Source organism: Podarcis liolepis (assembly GCF_965112155.1).
Source record: "Podarcis liolepis genome assembly, chromosome: 13".
NCBI lineage: Eukaryota > Metazoa > Chordata > Lepidosauria > Squamata > Lacertidae > Podarcis > Podarcis liolepis.
The window spans coordinates 16,166,082-16,191,983 of NC_139573.1; the positions used below are offsets into that span (position 1 = coordinate 16,166,082).

The window sequence follows — 25,902 nt, forward strand, 5'->3', positions numbered from 1 at the left end:
ACAATAGATAGGTTGACAAAGACAGGTTTGTTTTTTTTTTAAAAAAAAAGATCTTCAAAAGATAATTAATGTCATCAGTTTCAATGGCCCAGTTCAGACATAATCGTAAATCATGGTTTCCCATTACCTGAACAAGCCATGGTGAACCCTGGGTTCACACATTCACATCTCCTCTCACCTCCTTCTACATGCCGGAAATTAAGAGATTAATTTCTGCTTACAGTTTTCAACAGATCACAGTTCCTGTTCAGAGCAGAAGTGTGGTCCGCTTAAACTCTAATTACTAAGAACAAACTAGGATCGGACAGGGAGGGATTGGTCCTTTAAGAATCCAGCAGGAGACAGGCAGAGCCTGGAAGAGACACAGGCTTGAAAAGGCTCAGTCTGCTCTCAAACTTCGGCTGTGGATACACCATACATTTCCAGCACATTTACAAACGCACACACCAAATCATGGGAACTGTAGTTTGATAAGGGTCCTTGGAATTTCAGCAGTGTAAGAGGTAAACTACAGTTCCCATGATTCTTTGGGGCGGGGAAATGTGCTTTAAATGTATGGCTTGCATGCAGCCATTGTCAAAGCCCATCGCTTTCTTGGAGCTATCCGTGGTCCTGCAGAACTCCTGACCTGCCTTGGCCCATGGGAGCTGGCATAAGACCACCATGTAATACGAAGGGATGATGGGAGTTGTAGTCCAAAAAAACAGCTGGAGACCCAAGTTTGGAAAACCCTGGACTAGGTGATCCTCAGGGTCCGTTCCAACTCTACAATTCTATGATTTCTATTATTTCTGTCCCTCTGGGCTCCACCCAATTGCTTGAAATTAGGCAAATGGCTGCAGGAGGTCCTTCAGTCATAGGCTGCCGATAGCTACGTACTTGGGATCAGGAACTGTTCTCCACTTGGCTAGGCTTCTTCCCTGCCCTGCTGCACCCCTACCCACCCCAGCAGCCAACTCATAGCTGTGTGGAGGGAGCAGCGAACAGGAATCAAGGACTACACCAATAGCCCACTTAGGTCTTGCCCATTTCAGCAAAATGACCCACAATCCTTTAATTCCAGTCCTATAGCCTGCCTTCCGCCTCCCCTTTCCCATGTCTTTTACAGACCAGCCCCTCCCTATGTTGCACTTGTCTCTTTCCTGAACCTGATTTGCTTGGATCCGACCCACACAAACACTTCTTCAGATATCAAGCCCCGAATCCTTTTTTCTTGGGGTATGACATTCTTTGTAATCCACAGGGCTGTAATTTAAAACAAAGGAAATCTATAAATAAAGTGTTGGAGAAAACAACAACAAGCATCTTTGCCTAGAGCTGGGTGGGAGGTGCATGTCACACAGGCTAGGAGAACCCAGCAGGGTGCAGTCACTGCAGAGCAGCCTTGCTAGGAAGTCCACCAAGGTCACCGGTCTACCAGAATTTTTTGTAGCCTGCTATCCCCACACACTTGTGTTATAGATTCGCGGCACATCAGTGGCTTGGAAGAAGATGGGGAGGGGGAAGCTCTCAGCTATCTTCCAGTTTGCAAAATCTCCATAGCCAGACAAGTGCCTGTTTGCAGTGCTAGAGAGCTCTTGGGTTGAAATCTATCCACATAAGCTACCTAACTAGGTTGTTAGGAGGATAAAATGGAGTCTACACTCGCCCCCACTTCCATCAAGCTCCACCCCTTAAGCACAGGCACTGTCACTCTTGGCACTAACTAAATGCCACTAGGGGGTTCCGTGCATACCACACCAAGCTCTACCCACTGACAGACACTGCCTCTTAGCTCCCCTCAGCTGAGTTCCTAGTTCTAAGCCACAGGAGAGTGACCCAGCACCCCTCACCCTGCGTTCCTTAAGGAATCCATGTGTGCTTCATGTGCTCCATGTGTGCTGGGATCCATGTGTGCTTCATGGCAAATGCATCCCACAAACTACCTAAAAAAGAACATTTGACATCTCAGCTCCTGTTACTTTTGAAATTATGTTTTCGGCTTCCGCAAGCAGGACGCCGAGTTTGGAAACTTATGGTGGCAGCATGTCCCTGTACTGTTCTCAGTCCACAAAGCTGGTCCAAAGAAACATGCACAAATCTCTTGCAGAGTTCAAATCTGGTGATTTCGAAGCATGTCTTACATTTTTCCACTTTGTATGTGTGTGTGTTGGGGAGACTGGATCACGATTCCAAGTCTGCTGGGAGTCGAGCACTTTCAGGCCTACCCTAGTTGGCAGGAAGATTCCACTGCCGAGCAAAAAACGTGTCACAGCTCCCAACTTGCCAGGAATAGTTTCCTGAAAATGAAACAGCACGCAGGGCTTGGCGCCAGAAATGCATAACTTATGCAGAGGGACTGCAGTCGGACACCGGAAGGAGGTCGCCCCCCCCGTTGGACAACAAGATCAGTCGGCCTCAGGCATCAGATTTGGGGGTGGGTGGGAGTGGGGGTGGGAATAAAGGTGTTTCACAGGTAACAATAAGGGCAATACTGAACTGTCAAATATTTTTTTAAAAAATAAATAGAATATTAAACACATGGCAGGATCTGATTTCCTCATATTATTTTGATCTACACCAGTAGGGTGCCTCCTGGTTTTGGTGAGGATAACTAATAAAAAGGGAACAGAGAAATGGTGTGCAGTTGAGTGTAAGGATGTCTGATTTTTCACTTCAGTGTTTTCTTTGAAATGTCGAATGTTGAATTCTTCTTTTTTAAAGCACATGCTGAATCTGCCTATTAGGTAATCCAGCACCGCTTATAGGGCACGACCTTCAACCAGGTACAAAGGTTCTCCTATGCAAGCACTACTAAAGTGAACCAGAACATAAGAACACAAGAGCCCTGCAGGAACAGGTCCATGCGCCAACTACTCCAGCATCCTGCTCTCACAGCAGCCAACCAGAGGCTTATGGGAAACCTGAAGGCAGGACCTGAGTGGAACAGCAACTCTCCTCACCCCTTCCTTGTGCTCTCTAGCAACTTGAACCTGTACAAGAGCATCACAGCTTGTTCCACTAATGCTCACATAACGAAACTTCCCAGTGGGGTGTCGCCCTCCAACAATTTTGTGAGAGCAGGGGTACAACCTGGTACTTTTCACCCCATGGATGGAAATATATTGGCTGTCTCTTAGTGCAGACCCAGGTCATCGAGCCTGAGCTTCCGCAGCTGCAGCCTGCCATGATTGGCAAGATTGGCAGCAACAGCAGCTGACAGGTTCCTATCCTTAAGTTGTATTTTATTCCCTTGTTAATTATGCTGTTTTAAATGTGCACTTTATATTTGACTTCCTTTAGCAATCTTTTCTTTCGACGTGTTTGATATAATTGTCGTTGTTAACTGTGATAAATGTTGCACGTTCTGTAGTTGACCTCGTCTGTGATGTTTTATTCTGAAATCTTTAAGATAATTTTTTAGTTCCCTGTTAATTGTGTTGCTTTGAATGTATAGTTTGACTTTCTACAGTAATTTTTTTATTCCGGGTTGTTTAATTTGAGGTTTTCATGTGCTCTAAACCGCTTTGAGATTGCTTTCTGAAAAATATAAAGCGGTATCGAAATGAAATGAATAATAATAATAATAATCTCACCAACACCAACACACACTAACAAAAGCTAGAGCCAGACATAAGCCGCCATGCAGCTGTGTCACACCATTTCCCCCATTTTAACAGTACAAGTACATGTGCATTTGCTCAGAAAGTATTCCCATTGTGTTCAATGGGACTTTCTCATTTATGTGTTTAGGACTGCAACCTTAGTAGACATTGGGTCCCTTACTGCAGGAGACAGTTCCTCCTATCCTGCCTCTCTGAACCACACTAATTCCCCCCCCCCACACACACACACCTCCTCCGCCTTGGCTGCAGGGATCAGTTCATCCCTGTTCCCGTCACGGAGCTTTGCAACCTCCTGAGTCACCGGCTGCGCTATTGACACAGACAGCCAGGGCAAGCTGCCAAGGCAGCCAGCAAGGGGACTGGCCTGACGCACGGTGGCTCCAGCTCCGTCGGTCCTCCAAGCAACAACAAGCCAAAGCCCCTCCACCTGCAAAGCAGCAAAAACAACAACACCCCACCCACAATCTACCAAGCCCTTTCACACAGAGAGAGACCCCAGTAAACCTAGACATTACCACAAAAATGAAAGCATCTCGGCTCACTCCCCTGATAGAAAGGATAGGAGGTTTGCCTCTCTACGGAGTCTGTTTCCTTGCGATATGAAAGGGAGGGAGCTCTGGAGACTCTGCTTATTTACAAATCTATAAGCAGACCCCCACCCCCCAACAGCAGGCAGAACAACTGCTCATCTTGCAGCAGATTTTCAAAGAGGAATAGTTGCAGTGCAAATACATGCAGACACTCCAAGGCTATGGCACACACCCCAGGTGTTTGCTAGAACTCATAAAGCTCCTGGTTTCTCCATCTGCCCAAAGTCAAACTGCTTATTTTTTTGGCCCATGTCCCAGCACCAAGAGAACACTCTTCTTAGATCCCACACTGCAGGTAGACTGCTAATTAAGGAAACATCGCCTAGTCATTAGTTCTCGTTGAAGAAATAGCAGCTGATCCTCCTGGATCATCAGCTCAATGAAAGGAGGCAAACCTATCTCTGGTTTATTTAAAACGGAAAGGAGGACAGTGCCACTTTTAAGAGCAGCATAGATGAAGAAATTTCAGCCGATACAGATTTTATAAGCCTAGCTTGATAAACCTGCACCTGTCAGTATGTATGCCACACAGCTAGCCAAAGGACAATGAACCTTTGTGTTTCTTTACACCTGCTCACCCTCTTTACTGATGAGCACGGGGAAGGGCCATGGCTCAGCGCTACGGCATTCTCTTTGCAGGAAGAAGGTCCCAGCTCCAATCTCCAACTTCTTTAGGTAAGGCTAGGTATGTACCCTGTTTGAAACCCTGGAGAGCCACTGCTAGCCAGTGTAGACAATGGTGAACTAGATGGACCAATGGCCTTACTTAATATAAGGGATCAGCCTTTTTACAAGAAGCTGGCATAAAACAAACTGATGTAAATTAAGCTGGTGCAAAGTACAGCAGATCCATTCAGGAGCAGGGCTATTTCTGACTGAGCTGGCGCAAGCCTGACAGAGGGAAAATGAGGCTTTAAAAGAGTGTTTGGGTGACACCACCCTTTTTTGCTGGCTTAACTTACGCTGGGTTGCCAAGCCAACACGTTTAGGACCCAGCCTATGTCACCACTCTGGTTCCGCCACCCAACGCCCCTTTTCCAGGGCTTATGCCAGTTTAAGATATGCCAGACTTTGGCTGAGCCAGGTATCTCCAGCTGAGCCAAGGATGACGAGCTATGCTGGTGTAGCCCAGTTGTGCTGGGAACCTCCCAGCTCAGCCAGAGATCCACTGGATCCTAACCCTACTCAACCCAGTGGATATCGCTATAGGATTGCTCTTAAGGCAGTCATCCCCAAACTCGGCCCTCCAGCTGTTTTGGGACTACAACTCCCATCATCCCTAGGTAACAGGACCAGTGGTCAGGGATGATGGGAAATGTAGTCCCAAAACAGCTGGAGGGCCGAGTTTGGGGATGCCTGTCTTAAGGCAACACCACTGATTCTACAACAGAAAACAATTAATTCAAAATGAAACATACAAATCTGCCATGGCAAACAAATCTGAGTCAGGGTTACAAGTCCTGCAGATATTAAATCCCAAAATTAAATAGGGTTTATTTTATGGAATACCTGTACACTTTACTGAAGTGCAGAAGCCAATATAAATTGACATTGGACTATAGAAGCACGCTATGCCCAGGGCTGTTCTGAAGACTCCCACAAATTATTTCATTAACCTGAAGGTTGTGCAAGCTGCTCTGAAAAATATCTGAAGGGTAGATGTAACTCTGTTACTAATGAAGCACACTCTGTAAGAAGGGATCTGGTGTATCAAACCCAAGGTCCATTTACATCTACTCCATCTTTTATCCCACAGTGGCCAACCAGATGCAGCTGGTAGTCAATGTAGTACTATCTCAGAGCATAAAGGTTGCACATATTCAATAGGGAATATTCTCTCATATTTTTAATACTAATCTATTCCAATCTTTCAGAGCATAATTAACAAGTGATTCTGCTATTTACTACCATTGCCACAGGAAACCCTGGTGTTCATTTTACAGCTTACGTTCTAAAAGGAGAATTTCGGGACACATCTTGACACTGTCCATTCTTCCCTCTCCTGAATCTACTGCAAGGCCAACCAGTTTCATTCACTGGGTGATCCCAAGTTCTAACATTACAGCAGCAGGAGAAAAGCTTCTTTCTAGCTGCATCCTCTACAGTATGCACCACTTAATAAGTGTTTTTTAAAAATATTTCTTACTTTTAATCATCTTTTTTTCTTAAACTAAAAGCCTCAATGTGTTTAGGCTTTCCTCAAAAGCAAAGTGCCCTGATCATTTTGGGTGCCCTTTTCAGGTCTACAATGTCCTTTTGGAGATGGGATGAACAGAACATACATTATTAGTAATTTATAGTACATTGACAGGAAAATGAACAAAGCAACTTTCTTCCAAATTACCAATGGAGACAAAGAGTTGCCAACTTTTTTTCTGGCAAAGGTTCATGTAGTAGCTTTGACAGCCAGAAATTCAGTGGGCAAAGATTTATTTCCCATTACAGCCCCTGCATTTTGGGCTTCACCAGCTGAATTTTTGTGAACTAAAGATGGTGGACGTGGTGGTGGATTAAACCACAGAGCCTAGGACTTGTCGATCAGAAGGTCAGCGGTTCGAATCCCCGCGACGGGGTGAGCTCCCGTTGCTCCGTCCCTGCTCCTGCCAACCTAGCATTTCAGAAGCACGTCAAAGTGCAAGTAATAATAATAATAATTTTTATTTATACCCTGCCCTCCCCAGCCAAGGCCGGGCTCAGGGCGGCTTACAAGCAATAATAAAAACAAGTTGAATGATTACAACTTAAAAACCAAATTAAAATACATTAAAATAATGAAACATTAAAATGTAGCCTCATCGCAGGAGGAGAAGGAAAAGGAAAAAGAGAGGGAGGGAATCAAATTGGCTCCAAGCCAAAGGCCAGGTGGAACAACTCAGTCTTACAGGCCCTGCAGGGATAAATAGGTACCGTTCCAGCGGGAAGAGAAACAGCGTTTCCATGCGCTGCTCTGGTTCACCAGAAGCGGCTTAGTCATGCTGGCCACGTGACCCAGAAGCTGTACGCCGGCTCCCTCGGCCAATAAAGCGAGATGAGCGCTGCAACCCCAGAATCGGCCATGACTGGGCCTAATGGTCAGGGGTTCCTTTACCTTTAAAGGTGGTGGTGTGTGAGGAAAGTCTAGCATTTTCCATAGGTGAGAAGGGGAACCTGTTGCCTATTGGCCCGTTTTAATTCATTTAAAATTTGTGCGAAATTTAAATAGTCTGTATCCCAAAACTGGCGGTTACATTAAAAACAAATTCGGAGCTGCACATTCCAAATCATTTCCACACGACACTGCTTTTTTAGCAAAGGACTACTGTATTAATTGAGCATTGGCCAGAATTAGTGGGACACTCTACGCATACATGTAGCTCTATGGTTCTCAATGACAGCCGATGTCCAGCCGATGAAAAACGACATCCGGTAGAGGCAGAAGAACTTCCGGCAGCGGCCATATTGAAGTCATTATGGACATTCATTATGGGCGTCCCAAGTCGCCGCCTCCTCCTGTTGCTTTTTTTAAAAAAAATAAAAATCCTCCGCTGTAATGATTCCGAATGACAGAAAAAAGCGGGTCCCGGGTAGACTCTGTAATAGCAATAAACATACTAAATCAATCCCTGGTGTCTGCCTTCCTCTTCCGTTGCTTCTCCACTAGCTGAGGGGTTGAGGTTGAAAACCGCCGTGCCGAGCGGCGGGGCCAGAAGGCGCATGCGCAGTACGAGCTAGGTGGCGACAGAGCGTGTTTCTCTCTCTCCCCCCCTTCTTTTTGCCTCTCAAGCAACCTACCCGCGAGGAAGAAAGAGGCGGGGGAGGGGGAGGCGGCGGCGAAGGAAGAGGAGGAGGAGGGACCTCCAGCGCGCGTGCGCAGTCTCCTCCTGCCCCTCCATTCTGATTCCCCCCCTCCTCCCCCGCGCCACTTCGTCCCCGGGAGTGCGAAAAAGAAAAAAAAGGAGGGGGAAGCAGCTATGAGGGACCGAACGGACGAGATCAGAGGGGTGAGATTCCTCGCGCGGCTGGCCACGCCCACAACGGTCGCCTTTGCTCCTCCCCTTTCCGTGCCGCCTTTGCGCCTCACGCTCTCCCCCCGCGCGCCGCTTTCCCCTCGCCTTTTATAGGCTGTTCGTTCTCTCTGCCTCCTCGTCCTCCCCTCCCCCCCGCAGTCCCTTTTGCTCTTCTCATCCCCCCTAAACCTCATCCCAAATTTTAGGTCTCCTAAACCTCACCCCAAATTTGGCCCCTCGACCTCTGAAGGCCGATTTCCACCTCCCCTCACTGACCCCGACGGCATCGAGGGGCCCCATTGCTCCCCCCCCCCGCAGGGTGTCAGGTGCGCACCTCCCCCACCCCAAAAACACAGCCAGGAGTTGCCATTTTCGTTTCTGTTATTCGCTGTCTGGATTTCATAAATTTCAAACTTCCCCACCCCTTGACAGTCAAAAGCTTTCCTTTCCAAATGCGCGTTTTCCTCTCAGGCTCCTGTGGGGGGCGCTGTTTTCCGTCCCTCCCGTTATCATGGTCTCCCACTTTCCTACTCGCCACTCCCAACCCCCAGCCCAGTTCTGGGTTTGATTATCTGCTCTCTTCATCCCTGTATCCTCCTCCTGCTGCCTCCGGTTATTTCCCCTTCTCTGTCACCCTCATTATTCCATCCACTCTTTGGGTTGCCCTCCTGAGAGTATCCTCATCTCTGCCCTCCCTTTTCCATAGTCTGCCTCCCAGCATTTTTATATTTCTTCCCCGCACCCCATTTGTCCTCACACTGTGCTCCTTTCGTCCCCCATATTCACGTAACACTCCCTTGTTCCTTCTTGCATTGGTTCCCTCTTCACTCATCTTCTCATTTGCTCTCTTCATAGGCTTTCTCTTAGCTACTACTCCACCCCAATGTTTTAGTGGAAACACCATGGAAAGGAGTTGGGGTAGAACACATTAGGGCCCCAGGAATTTCCAGAGATCAAAAGAAGTTGGAGATGTTAACTCATTTGGGCAAGGCAATATTGCACACCAAAGCGATACCCAGCCCCAAATAACGCCACTGGATGTTGCATTGGTCTGTCGTCTTGGGAGGCAGCAACTGGTGGTGGATAGTGCCAGACTTTTGGTTGGGAAAATGTGTACAATCCAACTCAGCCATGCATCTTACCAGGTGACCTTAGGTCGTCAACTCTCAGCCTTTCGGACCTCATAGGATCATTGTGGCTGTTGCCCTGATATCTTTGGAGGAAGGGTAGGATAGAAATATAAAAGAACCAGAATATAACTGATGATACATTAGGACAGTGTTTCCCAACCGGTGTTCCGCGGCACAGTAGTGTGCCGTGAGATGTTGCCTGGTGTGCCGCGGCGGCGGCGGCTGCTACTGCAAAGCAGGGAGAGAAGGAGGCGGCGGCGGCGGCGGGGAGCCGGGCAGGGAAGTTGCTGCTGGGGATGAAGAGGCGGCGGCAGCGGGAGGCGGACTTCTCTCCCTCTCTGGTGCTGCTGCTGTGAGGCGCTTGCCAGCCCACCGGCCCCTCCTGAGCGGGATATGGGTGGGCGGACGGGGTGGGTGGGGGAGAGGCGCCGGGCCCGCCTCGTGCCCTGACAGGAGCTGCCGCTGCGCCCGCCGGCGCCCTTGACGCGGCGCCCCTCATGCCGCCTCGAGAGGCGTTGGGGGGCAGCGAGACTCTGCCGGGCCCCGCCCCTCACTCTGCGCTCGGCTTCAGGGCTGTCTTGCGAGGGGGCGGCGGGAAAAGGCTCTGAGGAGAACCTCGCTCGCTGTCCCGCGTCGCTTTTCCTCACGTCGTTTCCCCTTTCCCTTGAGGGGACGGGGAGGTGAAGGGAGCCCGCCTTCCTCCTCGCACGTGGCGAGTCGTCGGTGGAGGTAGAGAAACCACGCACATTAGATATTCATAATAATAATAATGGTTTGAAATTTAAGACCCCCCCCCAAGGAAAAGGCACTTTCTTGCCCTGCCCGTGGACCAGGAGGTCGCGGCGGGCGAGGCCTTCAGCAGCGGGGCCCTTATTTGCACTGCCAGCCTGACCTTCACCCTCTTACATATAGAGAGGAAAGGAGACACGGAGGTGCAAAGGCTTGCGGGGCAGAAGTAAGCCCCGCTGAGTTCATCAGGGGTGCCAATGTGAATACAGTATGATATTGGGGGGGGGGAGGCAAGTAAACCCCGCCCTGCATAGTTGATCACATTGGCAATGCCCATCAACTGGGGGACTGGCCCCCTCAAATGTTTTATTGGGGGACCTGAAGCAGTGGCGTAGCGTGGGGGTGCAGGGGGGCCGGGCGCAACATCTTGGGGGGGGCGCGCTCGCACTCGAGTGCTAAAATCCACGGGTTAGGGGGCACAAATTATTTGCCTTGCCCCGGGTGCTGACAACCCACGCTACGCCACTGGTCATCGGCTCCGGTTGTTGCCTTTCTCCGCCGAGGTCGGTGGACCTTGCGCCCGGTGGACATGAGCCAACAGTGTGACGCGGCAGCTAAAAAAGCCAATGCAATTCTGGGCTGCATCAATAGGAGTATAGCATCTAGATCAAGGGAAGTAATAGTGCCACTGTATTCTGCTCTGGTCAGACCTCACCTGGAGTACTGTGTCCAGTTCTGGGCACCACAATTCAAGAAGGATACTGACAAACTGGAACGTGTCCAGAGGAGGGCAACCAAAATGATCAAAGGCCTGGAAACGATGCCTTATGAGGAACGGCTAAGGGAGCTGGGCATGTTTAGCCTGGAGAAGAGGAGGTTAAGGGGTGATATGATAGCCATGTTCAAATATATAAAAGGATGTCACATAGAGGAGGGAGAAAGGTTGTTTTCTGCTGCTCCAGAGAAGCGGACACGGAGCAATGGATCCAAACTACAAGAAAGAAGATTCCACCTAAACATTAGGAAGAACTTCCTGACAGTAAGAGCTGTTTGACAGTGGAATTTGCTGCCAAGGAGTGTGGTGGAGTCTCCTATGAGAGCCAGTGTGGTGTAGTGGTTAAGAGCGGTAGTCACGTAATCTGGGAAACCGGGTTCGTGTCTCCGCTCCTCCACATGCAGCTGCTGGGTGACCTTGGGCCAGTCACACTTCTGTGAAGTCTCTCAGCCCCACTCACCTCACAGAGTGTTTGTTGTGGGGGAGGAAGGGAAAGGAGAATGTTAGCCGCTTTGAGACTCCTGAAGGGGAGTGAAAGGCGGGATATCAAATCCAAACTCTTCTTCCTCTTCTTCTTCCTACTTTGGAGGTCTTTAAGCAGAGGCTTGACAACCATATGTCAGGAGTGCTCTGATGGTGTTTCCTGCTTGGCAGGGGGTTGGACTCGATGGCCCTTGTGGTCTCTTCCAACTCTATGATTCTATGATTCTATGACCCCGAGCCTAGGCTTCCTTCCCGCACCCCGCTTTCCGAAGACCGCACACCAGTTGGGCCAGTACATATTCCCCTCCCGTGACTGGAGCGGAATAGCCCTTTCTCTTCTTCCCCAACCCTTGTCGTTGGAGGAGTCCCTCAGTCCCTCGCTTTGCTGCCTCCTCCCCCCCACCCCCAAAGCTTGGAGGTTCCCCGGCAAAGGGGAGGGGAAAAAATTGAAAGTTACACTTTCGTGCGTCCCTCCCGGCGTGACGCTGCGCGCTGACGTCACGGGGCTGTAATGGTGGTGTGCCTCGAGATTTTTTTCATCAAACAAGTGTGCCTTTGCCCAAAAAAGGTTGGGAAACACTGCATTAGGAAGTTACATTTGGGACTCACTTGTTACAAGATTCCAAAATGGTAAGTGGTTTGAGAGGGAGAGATAGAGGGACCAAGTTTGATTCTGTCTCAGGGTTTGAACAGTGTTTGCAGATGGCTTAATGCAAAAGTCACCTTCCACTTAGTTATGCATTACATTTAAGATGCTTTTCGGTGTCAGCAAACAACACTATGGCTGTATTCCCGTTGCCTTTCTTGTCCTCCAGAATGCTTCAGCTCCAGTGTATAAACATGAAATTTCTAGGCTTTGCTTTGTTAAGATTTCAGTATCTCTGCCCTGACTGTTCGTCCCTTTGTCTCTCCATCTTTATCAGTAGCAAGAAAATACAGATTTAGGAAACATATTACTGACTTCTCATGTCAGTTTCAGATGTTTGTCGTTCTTACTAGAAAGGAAACCAGGGTGGTTTCACACTAATATACAAAATAGCTGCTAGTTTTGTTTTTTCCTTTCAAGTCCGTTGTCAAATTTGACACAGGAAGGGAGTGAGCTGGCACATCTGCACCATGCACAATGGTATATTCCAATTAAGCAGGGGCTGAATCATAATCTGTGGTTAAAGTTTAATTGGCTAAAGCTTGCAGCCCTAATTAAAGAGTAGTAATGTTCCTACTACCTATATAGATTACCTTGATAAAGAAGATTGTTGGCCTTTGAAAGCTTATGCCACAATTAAAATGAATTAGTTTTAAAGATGCCACCATAGTTCTTCTGGAGTCATCTACTTTTTGGAATATATAGTTGGTTCTTTTCATAACAGTTCTGTTTGGGAAAGTGTCTCACAAGCAGGGTTATCTTTATTCTTTTTTTAAAAAAGCAAACTAAATGGAATTCTGCACAAAGGTAATTCAAATGACAATGCTGTCACTGCCTTGTAACTACAGTGCAGCATTAGAAAGAGCTTCAGCCAGCATGGATCTCTAGCACAGGAAAGTGCACATTTGCATAAATATTTTGCATGAAATAGAGGGACATGGAATTATGGAGGGTGCTGAAGCCTTGTCCCCAGCTGCTAGAAACTTTGATCAACCATTGTTTGGCTATTGACATTTCACCTGGTGTTGAACATGTACATTCAAGCATTTCTTATCAACCATGAGAGCTAGAAACTAGCTAGTGATGTTGCGCTTTTAAAGTTTATTCAAATGAAAGGTTTTTTGGAACTGGATTCTATACCCTAGGTCACATTCTTGAGGTTTGATTTGCTCCCACAGAACCCTGGCCTATATGCATATTACTAATAAGACCTGTGTTGTGCATCTTCTCAACTGGGGGCAAAAGTTGCCATTGCTACTTACACAAAGAAATTTGAGGTCCAAGTGAGCTGGAGCAGAATTCAGCCAAAGTACACAGAGGCACATCCCAGCCCCGCTGGTTGAGGTTTTCATCCCAAATCCTTCATGAGTAGTACAGTGGTACTTCGGGTTACATACGCTTCAGGTTACATATGCTTCAGGTTATAGACTCTGCTAACCCAGAAATGGTACCTCGGGTTAAGAACTTTGCTTCAGGATGAGAACAGAAATCGTCTCCGGTGGCAGCAGGAGGCCCCATTAGCTAAAGTGGTGCTTCAGGTTAAGAACAGTTTCAGGTTAAGAACAGACCTCCGGAACAAATTAAGTACTTAACCTGAGGTAACACTGTATGTGTCATAGCAAATTTCCAATCTAGGAGCAAAACACTTTTTTTTTGTTATGTTGAATTAAAGACTGAGGCAAGAGTGTTCTCCAACAGAGGAAGCCCTCAGTGTCCAACTTGTTTTCCCAGTTACAGATTTTTCTCACTTTTGTACAAGATTACATGTTTAAAAATTGGTCAGATTTATTGTGCAGCAAAATGTAGTGACCAGGTTGGCATCCACACAGTGAAATGTGTGTTACATTATATGCAGTGTTTGAAACTCTCATTGTTCTAGGCCAGGGGTCGGCAACCCGCAGCTCTGGAGCCGCATGTGGCTCTTTTACACCTTTGCCGTGGCTCCGGGGCAGATACTAGCGAGGGGAGGCGCATTGTGCGCCCCGACACTCCCCACTGTGGCGGGCGCTGTACTGGCTGTGACGTCGCATGGGGGCGGTGCGTGCATTAGTCACGCACCGTCCCGACGTCACCTTCCCGCCCGCTGTCAGATCGGAGGGCAGTGGCGCGCATGCAGGTCTACGACTGCGAGGAGGAAGATGACGTCCCTGTTTTGGACCCCTGGTAGGCCAATGGTTTTGCGGCTCCCAGTTTTTTTTTCTTCGGAAACGGGTCCAAGTGGCTCTTTTTGTCTTAAAGGTTGCAGACCCCTGTTCTAGGCACATCTTGCGACAAGGAATTTCATTAGTGCAAGCAGTTTCTGAGCTCTGGGCGTAGTACTGCGCCTAAGATTTCAGATTAAAACTGCAGAGTGGAAGGAAAGGAGGACCTTTTTCTGCTTCCGCACTTCTAGCTACTCACTGGAGAAGAGTCTTAAGAATATTAAGGGGGTGGGCAGGAGAAGGACTAAGCCATGTGAAAAATGAACATAAAATTTTAGCTGCAGTTCACTCATATTCAGCTTTGTATCCTTGTTATAAAAAGTGCGCCTAGACATTCCGTTGTTGCACCCATAATCTAGGTTTAAGGTACCATTTAACTCCTAGCTTTCATATCTCAGTTTCTAACACTGGTTATATGTCTACAACGTTGTTATGCATCTCATCCAGCAATAGAAGCAGGTACCTGATCTACATGCCAGTTTTCCACATGCAGTTATGGGCAGATGAACATCCAGTGCCAATTGCACATCTTCTCACAGATGCCCATAGCTCTCAAAAGTTCTGTATTAGTCTAAGAGTACAACAGTGTGTGTTGATAGAGAATAGGGAGAAAAACAGAATACACAAGACTGTTCTTCACAGCTGACTGGTGCCAAGTCAGCCTTTTAAGCAACCATGGAATGTTAGATTCTATTCACTCTTAGAACATGTGTCTTCTGTACTATGCAAAAGGGAATGAAAAAATTGTTTGAAAATATTGGTTTTAAATTGTTAGCTGATTTGGAAGTTGATTTGGATAGAAATGTTTGTAAATGAATGAAAATGAATCTTGTCTAAGAGCAGTGTGGGATTTTTTGTCTGTGTTTCCCCCCCGTCATCTGCAACACGTGTGCAGTGAGTGCTTTGGTGCATCTGATCTCTTCCCTCTACATCTCTCTTTAACAGAAGGATGTCGACTCGGACTGTGAAGAGACTGAACTCGATACTCTGGTCCCACAGCCAGGATCAGCAAGACCCAATGGCTCTCCAGATCCAACTGACGAATTCTTCCGAACGGTACCACAATCTTTTCTTTCTAAGCATGTGCGGAGTTGACTTGAAAACTGTCTTCCTTTGTGTGTGTGTGCATTCCAAGGCGCTGTGTGCATTGGTGGGACACGCATAAGCCTGTCCCATCCCGCATCTACCAACGTCCCATCTACCAATGGCATCTATCAGCATGATCATCTTTGTTTTCACTATCCCATGGAAACTCTTCCACAATCACTTGACTTTTTTCTTGCTACAGTTGCTATTGCATGCTATTGGTTTGTTGCTATAATGTGTCAGAGGAGTTGGAGATCTTTTGGCTGCACATCTGAAGAACAATAAGACCGTGCTTACCTCCCTGTCCTCCTTTCCTTATGTTAAGCTCTGGAGACCATCCTCCCGCTTCCACCACCCAATGAGGTGAGGCAGGTGGCAACAGGAGAAAGAGAGAGCACCTTCGCTTTGGTGGTGCCCTGGCTGTGGAAGATTTGCCCATTGCCTGCCTTGTTCTCTTTCCAGTGCCAGACAAAAAACTTCTATTTTCCCAATCATTTAATAGTTTCATTCCCTCTGAAATTGGTTTTATGCTGAATTTCTGTGTTCTTTTTATATATCATGCAGTTTTAATGTTCCTGTTTTTATGAATAGTATTTTATTTTTAATGTGCTGTGAGCTGTATGGGAGGAAATGTTTTAAATAAAATAAGAGGAGATAATTTGAATTCTGGCATCCGTGAACAGTTTTTGGTAAGCTGAAGCTGCATCAGTATTGCCCGCACACAGTAGTGTTTTGGTGTGATTTCTTGAGGGTTCAAATCACGTGAGCATTTTCTAGAACCCTATGGAGCAGACACATTATGCTTTCTGCTTACGTAAATAGATCTAGTCAGCCAGTTCCCTGTGCTGGTGGCTTGTAGTTATACGCAGTGAGATATGAGTGGGTTTCATACTATGGAGATACCTCTTCATTGGCAACCCGCTGAATTGATGGAGATTTGGGGGTCATTGACAATGAAAAGGAAATGTGTTTCTTCTTCTTCTTCTGGGGTGTTATCATTAACCATCCCCAAAGAAAAGTGGAAAAGGGGAGGGTAGGAGACTGACAGCACTTCTATAACCGAATGTTGCTCCAAGATGAGGTCAGGGTTCAGCTGGTTAGAATTGGCTCCTTCTCATTGTATCATTTTTTATTGCCTTCTCAGACACGTGGGATCCGTGAAGCCTTGAAGACTCTGGGAAGCAAAGTAAAAGATCTAGAGAAACATCAAACTACCATTTTGGCCACACCCCTCCCTGAGGATAGTAAGTCTGTAGTGGGGGAATGCGGGTGGTGAAGCAGAAGATATGGGCTGGGGGAAAACTGGACAAAGTAGCTCTTGGAGGTAAGTGGCCAAGAAAAGTTGGCGAAAATAGTAAAATTTAGGGGCAGAGTTTAGTGGTATTTAAATTTCATGATTTAAAGTAGTGCATAATTAGAATTGCCTTGTTGCAAAGTGCACATTGCTGTTTACTCCTAGCAGCCTCATATCTTGCTTTTCTTATGAATTATAGTTTGAAAAGATTCTGTGTACCGTATTGATTCAAAATGAAATCCAGTTGTATCTAAACAAAAACCTGCTTCTTGGTTTCAATTGCCATCATGCAAAAATTGGTTATGATATTTTAAGAGGTGTCCAAATGCATAGAAATTAAGCAAATTTCCAAAATATAATTGATGTATACCCCCACCTTTGTTCTGTAGAACTCACGTTAATGTACATAGTATTCCTAGGCAGCCTCCAATCAAAGCACCGACCAGACTAGACCTGATTAGGTTTAGCAAGGATACTGCATTATGTGCCTTCAGGCCAAATTATGGATTGCGACAGTTTATACTGTTCCATCAGTGTGTGCATGAGCACAGTAGACAGATTCATGCTTCAAAGTTGCTTACAGCCTAAAATAGACAGCAAGGGAACAACAGTAGGATGGAAAGGCAGACAAGGGTAGGAAGGAGTGAATAGGGGCAAGTGCTATTCTGCATTGTTAAAAACTTGGTTAAATTAGGAATGAGGATTCGGATGGGTGGTTCAGCCGTCAGTTCCCAGTCAAAAGATGTAGCTGCACAGTGCCAATTGTTAGAACATTAGAAAACCGGGGGGTGGGGGGTGGGATTGAAATACATTGTAAGCAGCCTTGAGAACTTTGATTGGTTGGCAGAATAGAAATACTCTAAAGTAAATAAGAGGAAAAGCCAAAGTCCATGCACACAGGAGAAGGGGTGAGGAGAGAGTTGAATGAGCATGTTGTGCCAAGTTCACAGAAGAAGGGCCCTCTTGAAGAGGGCAGCAGGGGAAATGGGTGGAGTTGTTGGTGGGATATATTGAAGAACAAAAGCTGAAAGATAGCAGAGCAAGACCATGGATAGCTTTAAAAGTAAAGGCAAAGGTTTTGTTCTATATATACAGGTAGAATGGACTGGAAAGCCAGTGAAAGGATCAGAAGATAGGCATCAATGTGGTCAGAGAAACAGGATAAATGAGTAATATCGACAAAGGAGTTTTGCATTGAGGTGAGGAGACTTGAGGTTGTAGTTCAGGTGGAAGCATGGCGCTTTAGCCAAAGCAATATGGAGAAACAGCCATTTTTGCAGTGTTCTTCAAGAAGAAATGATTTGGCCTAGCAGTGGATTGAATGCGGGCAGAGCAACTGTAGTCCGTGTTCCCTTCAGTTGACCAAATGGCCTGCGGGAAAGGGATGTGGCAAAGAAGCACCTACATACATAACACCTTAGCAAAAGCCACATGCAGATGTCATCTAATTCTTCTCTGGCACAATCCCAGCTGTTGACTTTTTAACCTTGGTGTTTTCTAGGCATGAAGCAAGACCTGCAAAAGCTACGTGAGGAAATCAAGGAGCTGGCAAAAGACATTCGGACCCGCCTGAAAAGTGAGTTTGGGAGGAGGATTGGGCCTTAATGCATAAAAGGGAAGAGTGCTGGATGTCGGACCTCCTAGCTTCTGCTCTCCAGCTTTGTCTGTGTGCTCATTGTACTGAAACCAGGAGGAGGCCTTCTCTCGGTCTCCAGTAGAAAGTGGCGTGGCTTGATTGCAGCCCTGTTTATTTTTTAATACAGAAATTGAGCCCAAGAAGGATGGGGAAGATGAGAACAAAAACTCCATCAACGTTCGAATGAAGAGAACCCAGGTCAGATGCGGCCCAGCTAGCTCGCTTGGGTGCTGGTGAGGAGGAGGAGGCCACAGAAGTGTCCTTAACCCTTTCTTTCCATTTCTGCCTCAGCATGGGATCCTGTCCCAACAGTTCTTGGACCTGATCAACCAGTGCAATGCAACGCAGTCTGACTACCGAGACAAGAATCTGGAGCGCATCAGGAGACAGCTGCAGATCAGTGAGTGTCTGCTCTTTCTTCCCACTGGCTCCAGAGATAACTGCATTTCAGTGCCAAATCAGGTGCCAGGTTCCTACTTACTAGAAAAGTCATGGTGCCAGCCCTAAGGTAGCTGGGAAGATTGTGATTTGCCCAAAGTCATCTGGGTTGCCTGGTGGCTAAGATGAGTATCCTAAGCTTGGACATGGTGCCCTATTCTTATCACAATGCTGCTGTTAGAGATGTCCCAGAAACGCATGAGCTGTTGTGTTTGTGATGCTGGTCAGGGACACGTGGGTTTTATTTCTTTGCAATCTCTCTGTATAAGTGGATTCTGGCAGTTTTGTTGATTTTGTTTATAAAGCAAGTTCCTAGATCTTAGGAAGTGGGCATTGAAAACATGTAACATTTCCACTGGTCAGATGATGTGTCTTTAAGGCCTGTTCTTTACACTATCTTTCCATCGGCTAGCAGAAGTGGAAAACATGCAAAATAAACAAGCATGCAAACTTGATTTGCATTGCACATTTTAGATGCAGAGTCATTTTACAGAGCAGGGGATACGTTACATTGGCTTTAAAAAGAGAAAGCCTGTGACCATGGCACAGGCAACTTCCAAGCTCATAGCTGCTGTTTTTTGCACACATTCTTTCCCATCCATGCAAGTGTGTGTTCAGGCCCGTGCTCCTGAGAAAGACAAGCGGAACTGAGCAGTTCAAGGATACAGCTGCAGTGATTCCTAGCATGGCGAAGTCTGCCCAAGTTGTCTTATCAGAGTGACTTCAGGCTGTAGCCAGATGAGGCTTTCATTTTTCCTCCTGTGTGTTTGCAGGCATGTCTCTGGCCCAAAGGCAAGCTATAGCTCTTTATGCTTTGGAGAAAATGACTATGCATATTGGTCTTGAGAGCACTTTTTTGTGGAGCCTAGGCTCAGCTACCACGCTGCACGGGGACTATTAAAATTTCCAAAACTTGGGACACAGGGCAGGGGAGCACTGGCAACATTACTAGTTTGGGGGAAGTTGAGAACACTGGTGGTCTTTGCGAGGAGGAGATTTGTCCCATTTCCTCCCTTCTGTGACTAATTTCAGGTACAGGGTTAACAAAGCAGCGGACAAACACCTGCCGGTAATGAGATGCGTTGTAGGTTGTGAATTGGGAAGGCATTGGGCCCAGAAGAGGAGGGTAGATAAGATGCGCATTTTAAAAAAATCAGTACTAGAAGACCTGGTTTTGCTAAAGTCTGGCTGTCTTCCAACAGGCAAGTTTTTCTTCCTGAAGCAGTTTCAAAGGTATCCTGTTGTGGGGGTGGGGGGTGGGGAAGGGTTAGTACAACCCTGGCTCCTAACTGAACCCTCCACCTCGCAGGTATTGTAAAATCTTGAAAGCCCTTTTGCTTTCAAACTGTTTTATATATATATATATATAAAGCTTCAGTGACATGCTGCTACTTGTACGTGGGCCAAGTCATCTTCCTGTGGAGACGGATAGCGTCTGTCTGTTGTCCTCTAAAGGAAGATGACCTTGAAAGGCAGAAGAGTTGGAAGGGTAAGCTGCACAAAGCACGCTTGGCCTGGGGTTTCACAGCCAAATGAGGGGAGGGAATGGGAGGAAGGTTTTTCAGCATTCCTTTCATTTCAGATAGGCCAGATCACACAAACCAGAACGTTGTCTGAAATTCCTGATGTAAAGGCTCTCCTAGTCTCCAACAGCAAATAAAGATGGTTTGTCAAGAAATATCCTTTAATCCAGCTGCCCCATCCTTCAGATGAATTTGAAAGCTAAAGAGGTACCAATTGTGCAGAGTGCTGAATAGGAGTAGGGGCAGCTGGAAGATCCCCATTCTGAAATCCCTCACAGGAGTGTGTGTGATGCTAAGATTTAATAACAATCTTCAGGAAAGCGTGAGCTGTATCAGGGATCCCCCTTAACAATTTTCTAGCGAATGTGCACCAAAGGCACCACTAATATTTAAGCAGGGCTTGAAACAAACTCTGAAGAGCTGGGTCCTCGCTACCAGCCCTGTGGAAGGAGGTGTGAAGGCGGTGTGGGAAGAAGTGTGAACTCTTACCCTGGAAGCCCCCAAGCCTGCCCTACTCCAGTATTCTGCCTGCAGAGAGTAGGCTGTTTCATATTTCACCATAAAACTGTCTGCATCTCACTGTAGAGGAGGAAAGCTTGCAAATATGTGAACAGTTTGCAGAAAAGCTTAGGAGCTAGAGAGGCACTTTTAGGACAGCTTTTAATAACTGGTCAGTGACGGCCCATCACTCAGCATCAGCCCAATCCCTCCTTGTAAAGTCTAGATTTTGGTTTGGTCCTCACCATCAGTGTCTATGGTGTCTCATTTCATCTATACTCGACTTTAACATAAAGCTGAGGCAAAAATCTAAATATAGAGGGGGAAAGGGAAGAGAAGATACCAAACTGTCTAACAAGATTAGTGTTTTTCCAGAGCTCCACAAAACCTTGGAAGCTTTATTTTTATTTATAAATGTATATTCTCTTTCTACTGAATCATATCCACAGTGGGTTTTGTTAAAGTTGCGTTAATCTTTTAGTTCAGGATTGCGCTAAGCCTGCAATCCTGTATACATTTACCTGGGAATAAGCCCCACCGAGCTCACTGGGAATTATTTCTGAGCCAGCATGCATAGGATTGCACTGTAAAAAATGAAGGAAGATTTAATGCTTTTTAGGCCTGTTGATGTGGAATCAGTTCCCCGAAGGTAAAAAGTTTTGAAAACCTCCTCAGTAACCTAGAATAAAGCAAAGCAAATATTTAAACCACCATTGAAGAATGCAGCATGTTGGAGTTTAGAAGCACAAAATGTCAAGCCCCTGACAGTAGACTTCAGGCAGAGAGCTTCACTTCCCTTCAGCTAGGCAGTACATCATGATAGAAGGCTTAGTGGCACCACAGCCAAGTAACAGGCATAGTGGTGCTGTGTGGCCCTTGAGTTCCGATTTTGGAGGTGTGTGGGATTTAGTGCCTTTAGGCAGGAGGGGTAGTGGAAGGGTTCAAGGTAGGCTGCCGAGAGTGAGGGAGTCTGGCTTTGCTTCTTATTTTGGGCAGGAAACCTTGCTTTGGTGCTGAGCCTGCTTTCTTCATTCCCCTTCAGCTAACAGCGGGGCAGTTTCCGATGAAGAGCTGGACCAGATGCTGGAGAGTGGTCAGACGGAGGTGTTTGTTTCCAATGTGAGTACCAGAAGGCGAGGCCTTGGGAGAGCATCAGCTAGAAAAGGGGCCCTCGGCTAACTTATCCGGCCGCACTTGCTCCCCGCAGATCATGAAGGACACGCAAGTGACAAAGCAGGCTCTGAACGAAATCGAGACACGGCACAGTGAAATCCTCAAGCTGGAGCGCAGCATCCAGGAACTCCACGAAATGTTCCTGTACCTGGCCACTGAAGTGGAGCTGCAGGTATGGCAGTGGGGGAGGAGAAAGAAGGTACTTGGGATCCAGGTGCTCTTGGGAATACAGGAAGCTGCCTTAAGCCAAGTTAGACCATTGGTCCAACTAGCTCGGCGTTCTCTGCACTGACTGGCAACAGACACATGTCGTTCCCAGCCCTACCGGAAGATACAGGTGCTGTCTGCAGGCACCGAGTCCTTCCTCATTCTTCCTTCCCTGGTGGGAAGGGGTCAACTCACAATTCCATCTTGTTTCTGCTTTGGCTTCTTACCAGCCTTCAAGCTCCTTTCCGTCACTCCTCTTGCCAAATACACTTCCCATCCGTGCCTCCTAGGAGTTTTTACACAGATTTAATATGGGCTTAGTTATTATGATGAGGTTGCTAGAATTTGAGGTGTGCTCACCTTTGTTTTTTTCCTGGCCTGTACTGGATGATTTCTTATGTACTCTCACTGTTTTGTTTGACCTTGTTCTCTCTCTCTATCCCTAGTGGCCCCATGCAGACCCAGACCCACCTCTTACCTACCCAGGGGAAGCTTCTTTGCCCCCCTCACATATTTTCCCTGGCCACCCGCCCTTGCCCCAGCGCTAGTTGTCTGTTGTCTCTTCTCCCCACCCCACCCCTCTCCCATTCAACTCAGAGGTTTCTTCATACCTCACCCCCACCCCTTTGACTGCATTTAGGGAGAGATGATTGACAGGATAGAGAAGAACATCCTGGATTCAGAGGACTACGTCAAGAAAGGGCAGGTCCACCTCCATATGGCTCAAGAGAACCAAAAGAAAGCTCGCAAGGTAAATTGACTGTGTTCACTGGAGAAATTTGGGTTGTATCTCCTTTAAAATGAATAGACCTCATTTGTATCATGCTTACATGCAACTGTTCTGTGCAAATGGCAAAAGTTGGCAACCTGGGAACATCTGCTTTGACTTAAGGAGGGAGAGCACTTGCAAGCCTTTATTGTTCCAAATAGATGTTTGAGATGATGGGCAATGCCTGATGAAATCTCGGAAGAAGGGAGGGGAGGAGGCTTGTTGAGCAAGGCTTCCCGTGACCAAAGTGTTTTGGTGCTTTGTCAGAGTGCCTTGTTCTTCCTCCCTGTGGCTAGCAGATGAACGAAAAATATAGCAGGAGCTGAGACCTCTCTCCCTGGCCATCTGCCTTAACACCTTTTTTGCCTGTTCTCTGCTTTGGGGCTCTGCAGAAGAAGTTCATGATTGCCATCTGCCTGACAGTCACGGTGCTCATCATCATCGTCATCATTGGTGTATCCATTGCAGTTGGCTAGGAGGGCTCCCAGTTCTGCCTCTCCCTTCGTGCTGCGTTGCTGGAGCCCGATGGTGCGTATAGGGGACAAAGATGCGAGGAACGGTTGCACGTTTGAGGGCAGAGGCATGGTCAATATCTGGGCTTCTAGAGGCTCATGCTCAGAGGTGCCTTATCTCATGCCAAGGCAGGTTCTTCCCTCTGGGTTACAACAGGCTTGATGCAGTTCCAGTGCACTTTTGCAACAGTCTCTTGCTGCTGTTATACATGGGTGGGCCGTAGTCATTTCCAGCTCTTTCTGACCTGGTCTGCGCCACATGACAGAGCTAGAGGTGCTGCCTGCAACTAGTGATGGCTGAGGAATAAGTCACTGCATTTCAAATGCCTTATGCCTCTTGCAATGGCACCTAGACAGGCTAGGTAGGAGGAGGGAGTGGTGGGAGAGCTATTTTGCTAGGTGAAGGGCTTCAGTTGGGAACTGCAGTGAAGAGTTCTTTCCTTTCTTGTGAATTTTGGAATTTTCCCTCCTCAGGGCTCCATCTCTGGCTTCATCATGGTTCTGGAACGTCTGCCCTCTCCTGGGAGGCCTTTGCACTGATAGATGGCTGGAGGAGATGCATCCTGCCTTTCGCCCAGTCCTGAAAGCACATGCTGCCTATGGCTGCCTCCTTTCCTGTTGCCCAGAAACAAGAAGCCCCTGATTTCCCTGCATCCAAAACCGTTTCCAGATGCCTGTAACTCTCAAGATCTATTCTAGAGCAAAGTCTCTGCTGCGTTTATTTTGGACTTCCTAGTTTGTTTTGTTTCGTGGCTTGCGTTTGGGTCCTGTGTTTCTCCCCCAATGCATTCTGTGGCCTTGACCCACAAGCAAATGGTCAGTTCCTGTCTTGGCCTCCTCCTTAACAGTATCCTTCCTTGCAATGAATTCTAGATGGCTCCTCATCTTGAGGAACCCCAATTCTCCCATTCTGATCATGACAGCTGTGAGTTTTCCTTACCCTTTTTGTAGTTCCTGCCTTCTAAAATCTCCTCTGCCTGTCGTAGTTCTTTATCATGCATCTTGCTACAAGCCATGTCAGTTTTTTAAAGCTTTCCCCCTTATCACACAGTATATTGTACATCTTTACAAGGATATTGTACAGAACTTGGTGGTGATATGTCTGGTCTTTCATACCCACAAACTCAACACTGTTAGATGTGCCTATGAGGGAAGCAGCATGCAGCTCTGTTACTTTTTTCTAACCTACTGCCTTCATCCTGACCTTGTTTGTTGGATTTTTAGAGGCCTCTAGTAAGTACATGGGGCCTGTTTCAGCTGAAGCAAAGGGCAGCAAGCCAAGACCTCCGGGTTCACATGGCTAAAATGCCTTCTATTGGTTTCTACCAAGCTGTTTGCCTTCTGCTTTCAGTTTTAAAGTTGACATTTTTTCCATGCCTCCTTCATCTGTGTGGCCCTCCTCCCAGCCGCCAGGTCCCTGGTGCCTTAGGGGTTGTTTGCCCTTCTGAGCCCTGTGTATTATCTTAATCTTTTCTTTGGGTCTCTCTTCTCTCTTTGTACAATGAAATGAGAGATAATCCCAGTGCCAACCTTAAAAAGTATTGGGACAAAACCACACAAACAATATTTTTTGCTCCCTCAGGAAACCCGATCACAGGCCTTGACTTAGCCACCTGGAAAACTTGCCCAAGGGGCTAGGGGGGATCCAGATCTTGAAAGGAGGGTTATAGGAAGGAGTAGGAGTCAGAGCCCCTTGGGTTTGTCTGTCTGCAAATCTAGCTGAATTGGGTTGGGAAATCATGGAGAAAATGGAAGCCAGGACCTTTTGGCCTTGTTCCTGAAAATTTGATATTTTTCTACTTTGGAAAAAGAGGACTTGTCCAGATCAAAGCATTTAGCAAACTGTTCCAGTTGCCTTGGAGATTGAATGTAAAGAAAAGAAAAGCAGCCTGCCTCAAATTATTTTGTAATATAAAAATAAAAGCACTTTCTAGAATGTCTGCAAAGGTGTGGTTTCATTGTTGTCCCCAATGCGAGAAGCTCCTTCCCACCATTCTGTCAGTCTTGGATGCTGTGGGAATAACTTGGCAAGGAGTAAGAGTTACGCTTGCATGTACGCTTGAAACCTTTAGATTTATTAATGCGTCACATATTCCAGGCCTTAGCTGTGAAGTTGTGGAACTTCTGAGACCCTGGAACAAGTTAATTCCAGTTTGACACCTCTCTGCTTGTTTTCATTTTAGCTGTTGTCTCACAGAAGAAGCCATAGTTTCAGTAGTGATTCATTGCCACCCCCCTGCTTCTCTTGTAAATGGTAGCCGGCTATGAGTGTGCTTTGCTCCTGGGGCACAGGCAGGAGAGGATACTTCGAGGGATCTTTCTTGAAGAGGGGTCTCAAACTGCATTTTAAAGTATCGCCCCAAGGTACAAGTTTAAATGCCTCTTCCCAATGTAATTCAAGAGCCATTGTAGAGAGCAGCTGTTTTACACTGCTGTGTTCCCCAGAAAGCACCTTGAGCGTGAAGGGAAGATAAACACAGCTAGATACAATCTGCGAAGGAGCCTTGGTTGTGTTTCCTCTTCTCATTTTTACATGCTCACAATGGGAAACACCAGGTTCTACACAGAGGACCCCTCGGACCCAGCAAAGCAATATCACCTTAGTTGCTAACAAACACTTC

The 25,902-nt window shown here is 46.9% G+C and overlaps 1 protein-coding gene across 2 annotated transcripts; it reads left to right on the forward strand.

The window, feature by feature from the left end:
• Window positions 1–8,043: 8,043 nt before the first annotated feature.
• STX4 (syntaxin 4) lies at window positions 8,044–25,221 on the forward strand. Of its 2 annotated transcripts, none has more exons than XM_083470807.1 (11): window positions 8,044–8,175; window positions 15,091–15,201; window positions 16,376–16,475; window positions 18,027–18,101; window positions 18,289–18,359; window positions 18,453–18,561; window positions 21,663–21,739; window positions 21,828–21,965; window positions 22,641–22,751; window positions 23,162–23,297; window positions 23,756–25,221. In XM_083470807.1, exons 1-10 carry the CDS (start codon window positions 8,146–8,148, stop codon window positions 23,243–23,245), a joined length of 906 nt encoding a protein of 301 aa, XP_083326933.1. In that variant the 5' UTR covers window positions 8,044–8,145; the 3' UTR covers window positions 23,246–23,297; window positions 23,756–25,221. The 2 variants fall into 2 exon arrangements, with proteins under 2 accessions (XP_083326933.1, XP_083326934.1); XM_083470808.1 differs by lacking the exon at window positions 8,044–8,175 and adding an exon at window positions 11,892–11,928.
• The last annotated feature ends 681 nt before the right edge of the window (window positions 25,222–25,902 follow it).

Excerpts from the sequence above, each read along its gene's own strand:
- STX4 (XM_083470807.1), top strand. The coding sequence starts at position 8,146 with ATGAGGGACCGAACGGACGAGATCAGAGGG. Across the intron at positions 16,476-18,026 it reads CACACCCCTCCCTGAGGATA|GCATGAAGCAAGACCTGCAA; the intron begins GTAAGTCTGTAG and ends GGTGTTTTCTAG. Across the intron at positions 18,562-21,662 it reads CAGGAGACAGCTGCAGATCA|CTAACAGCGGGGCAGTTTCC; the intron begins GTGAGTGTCTGC and ends ATTCCCCTTCAG.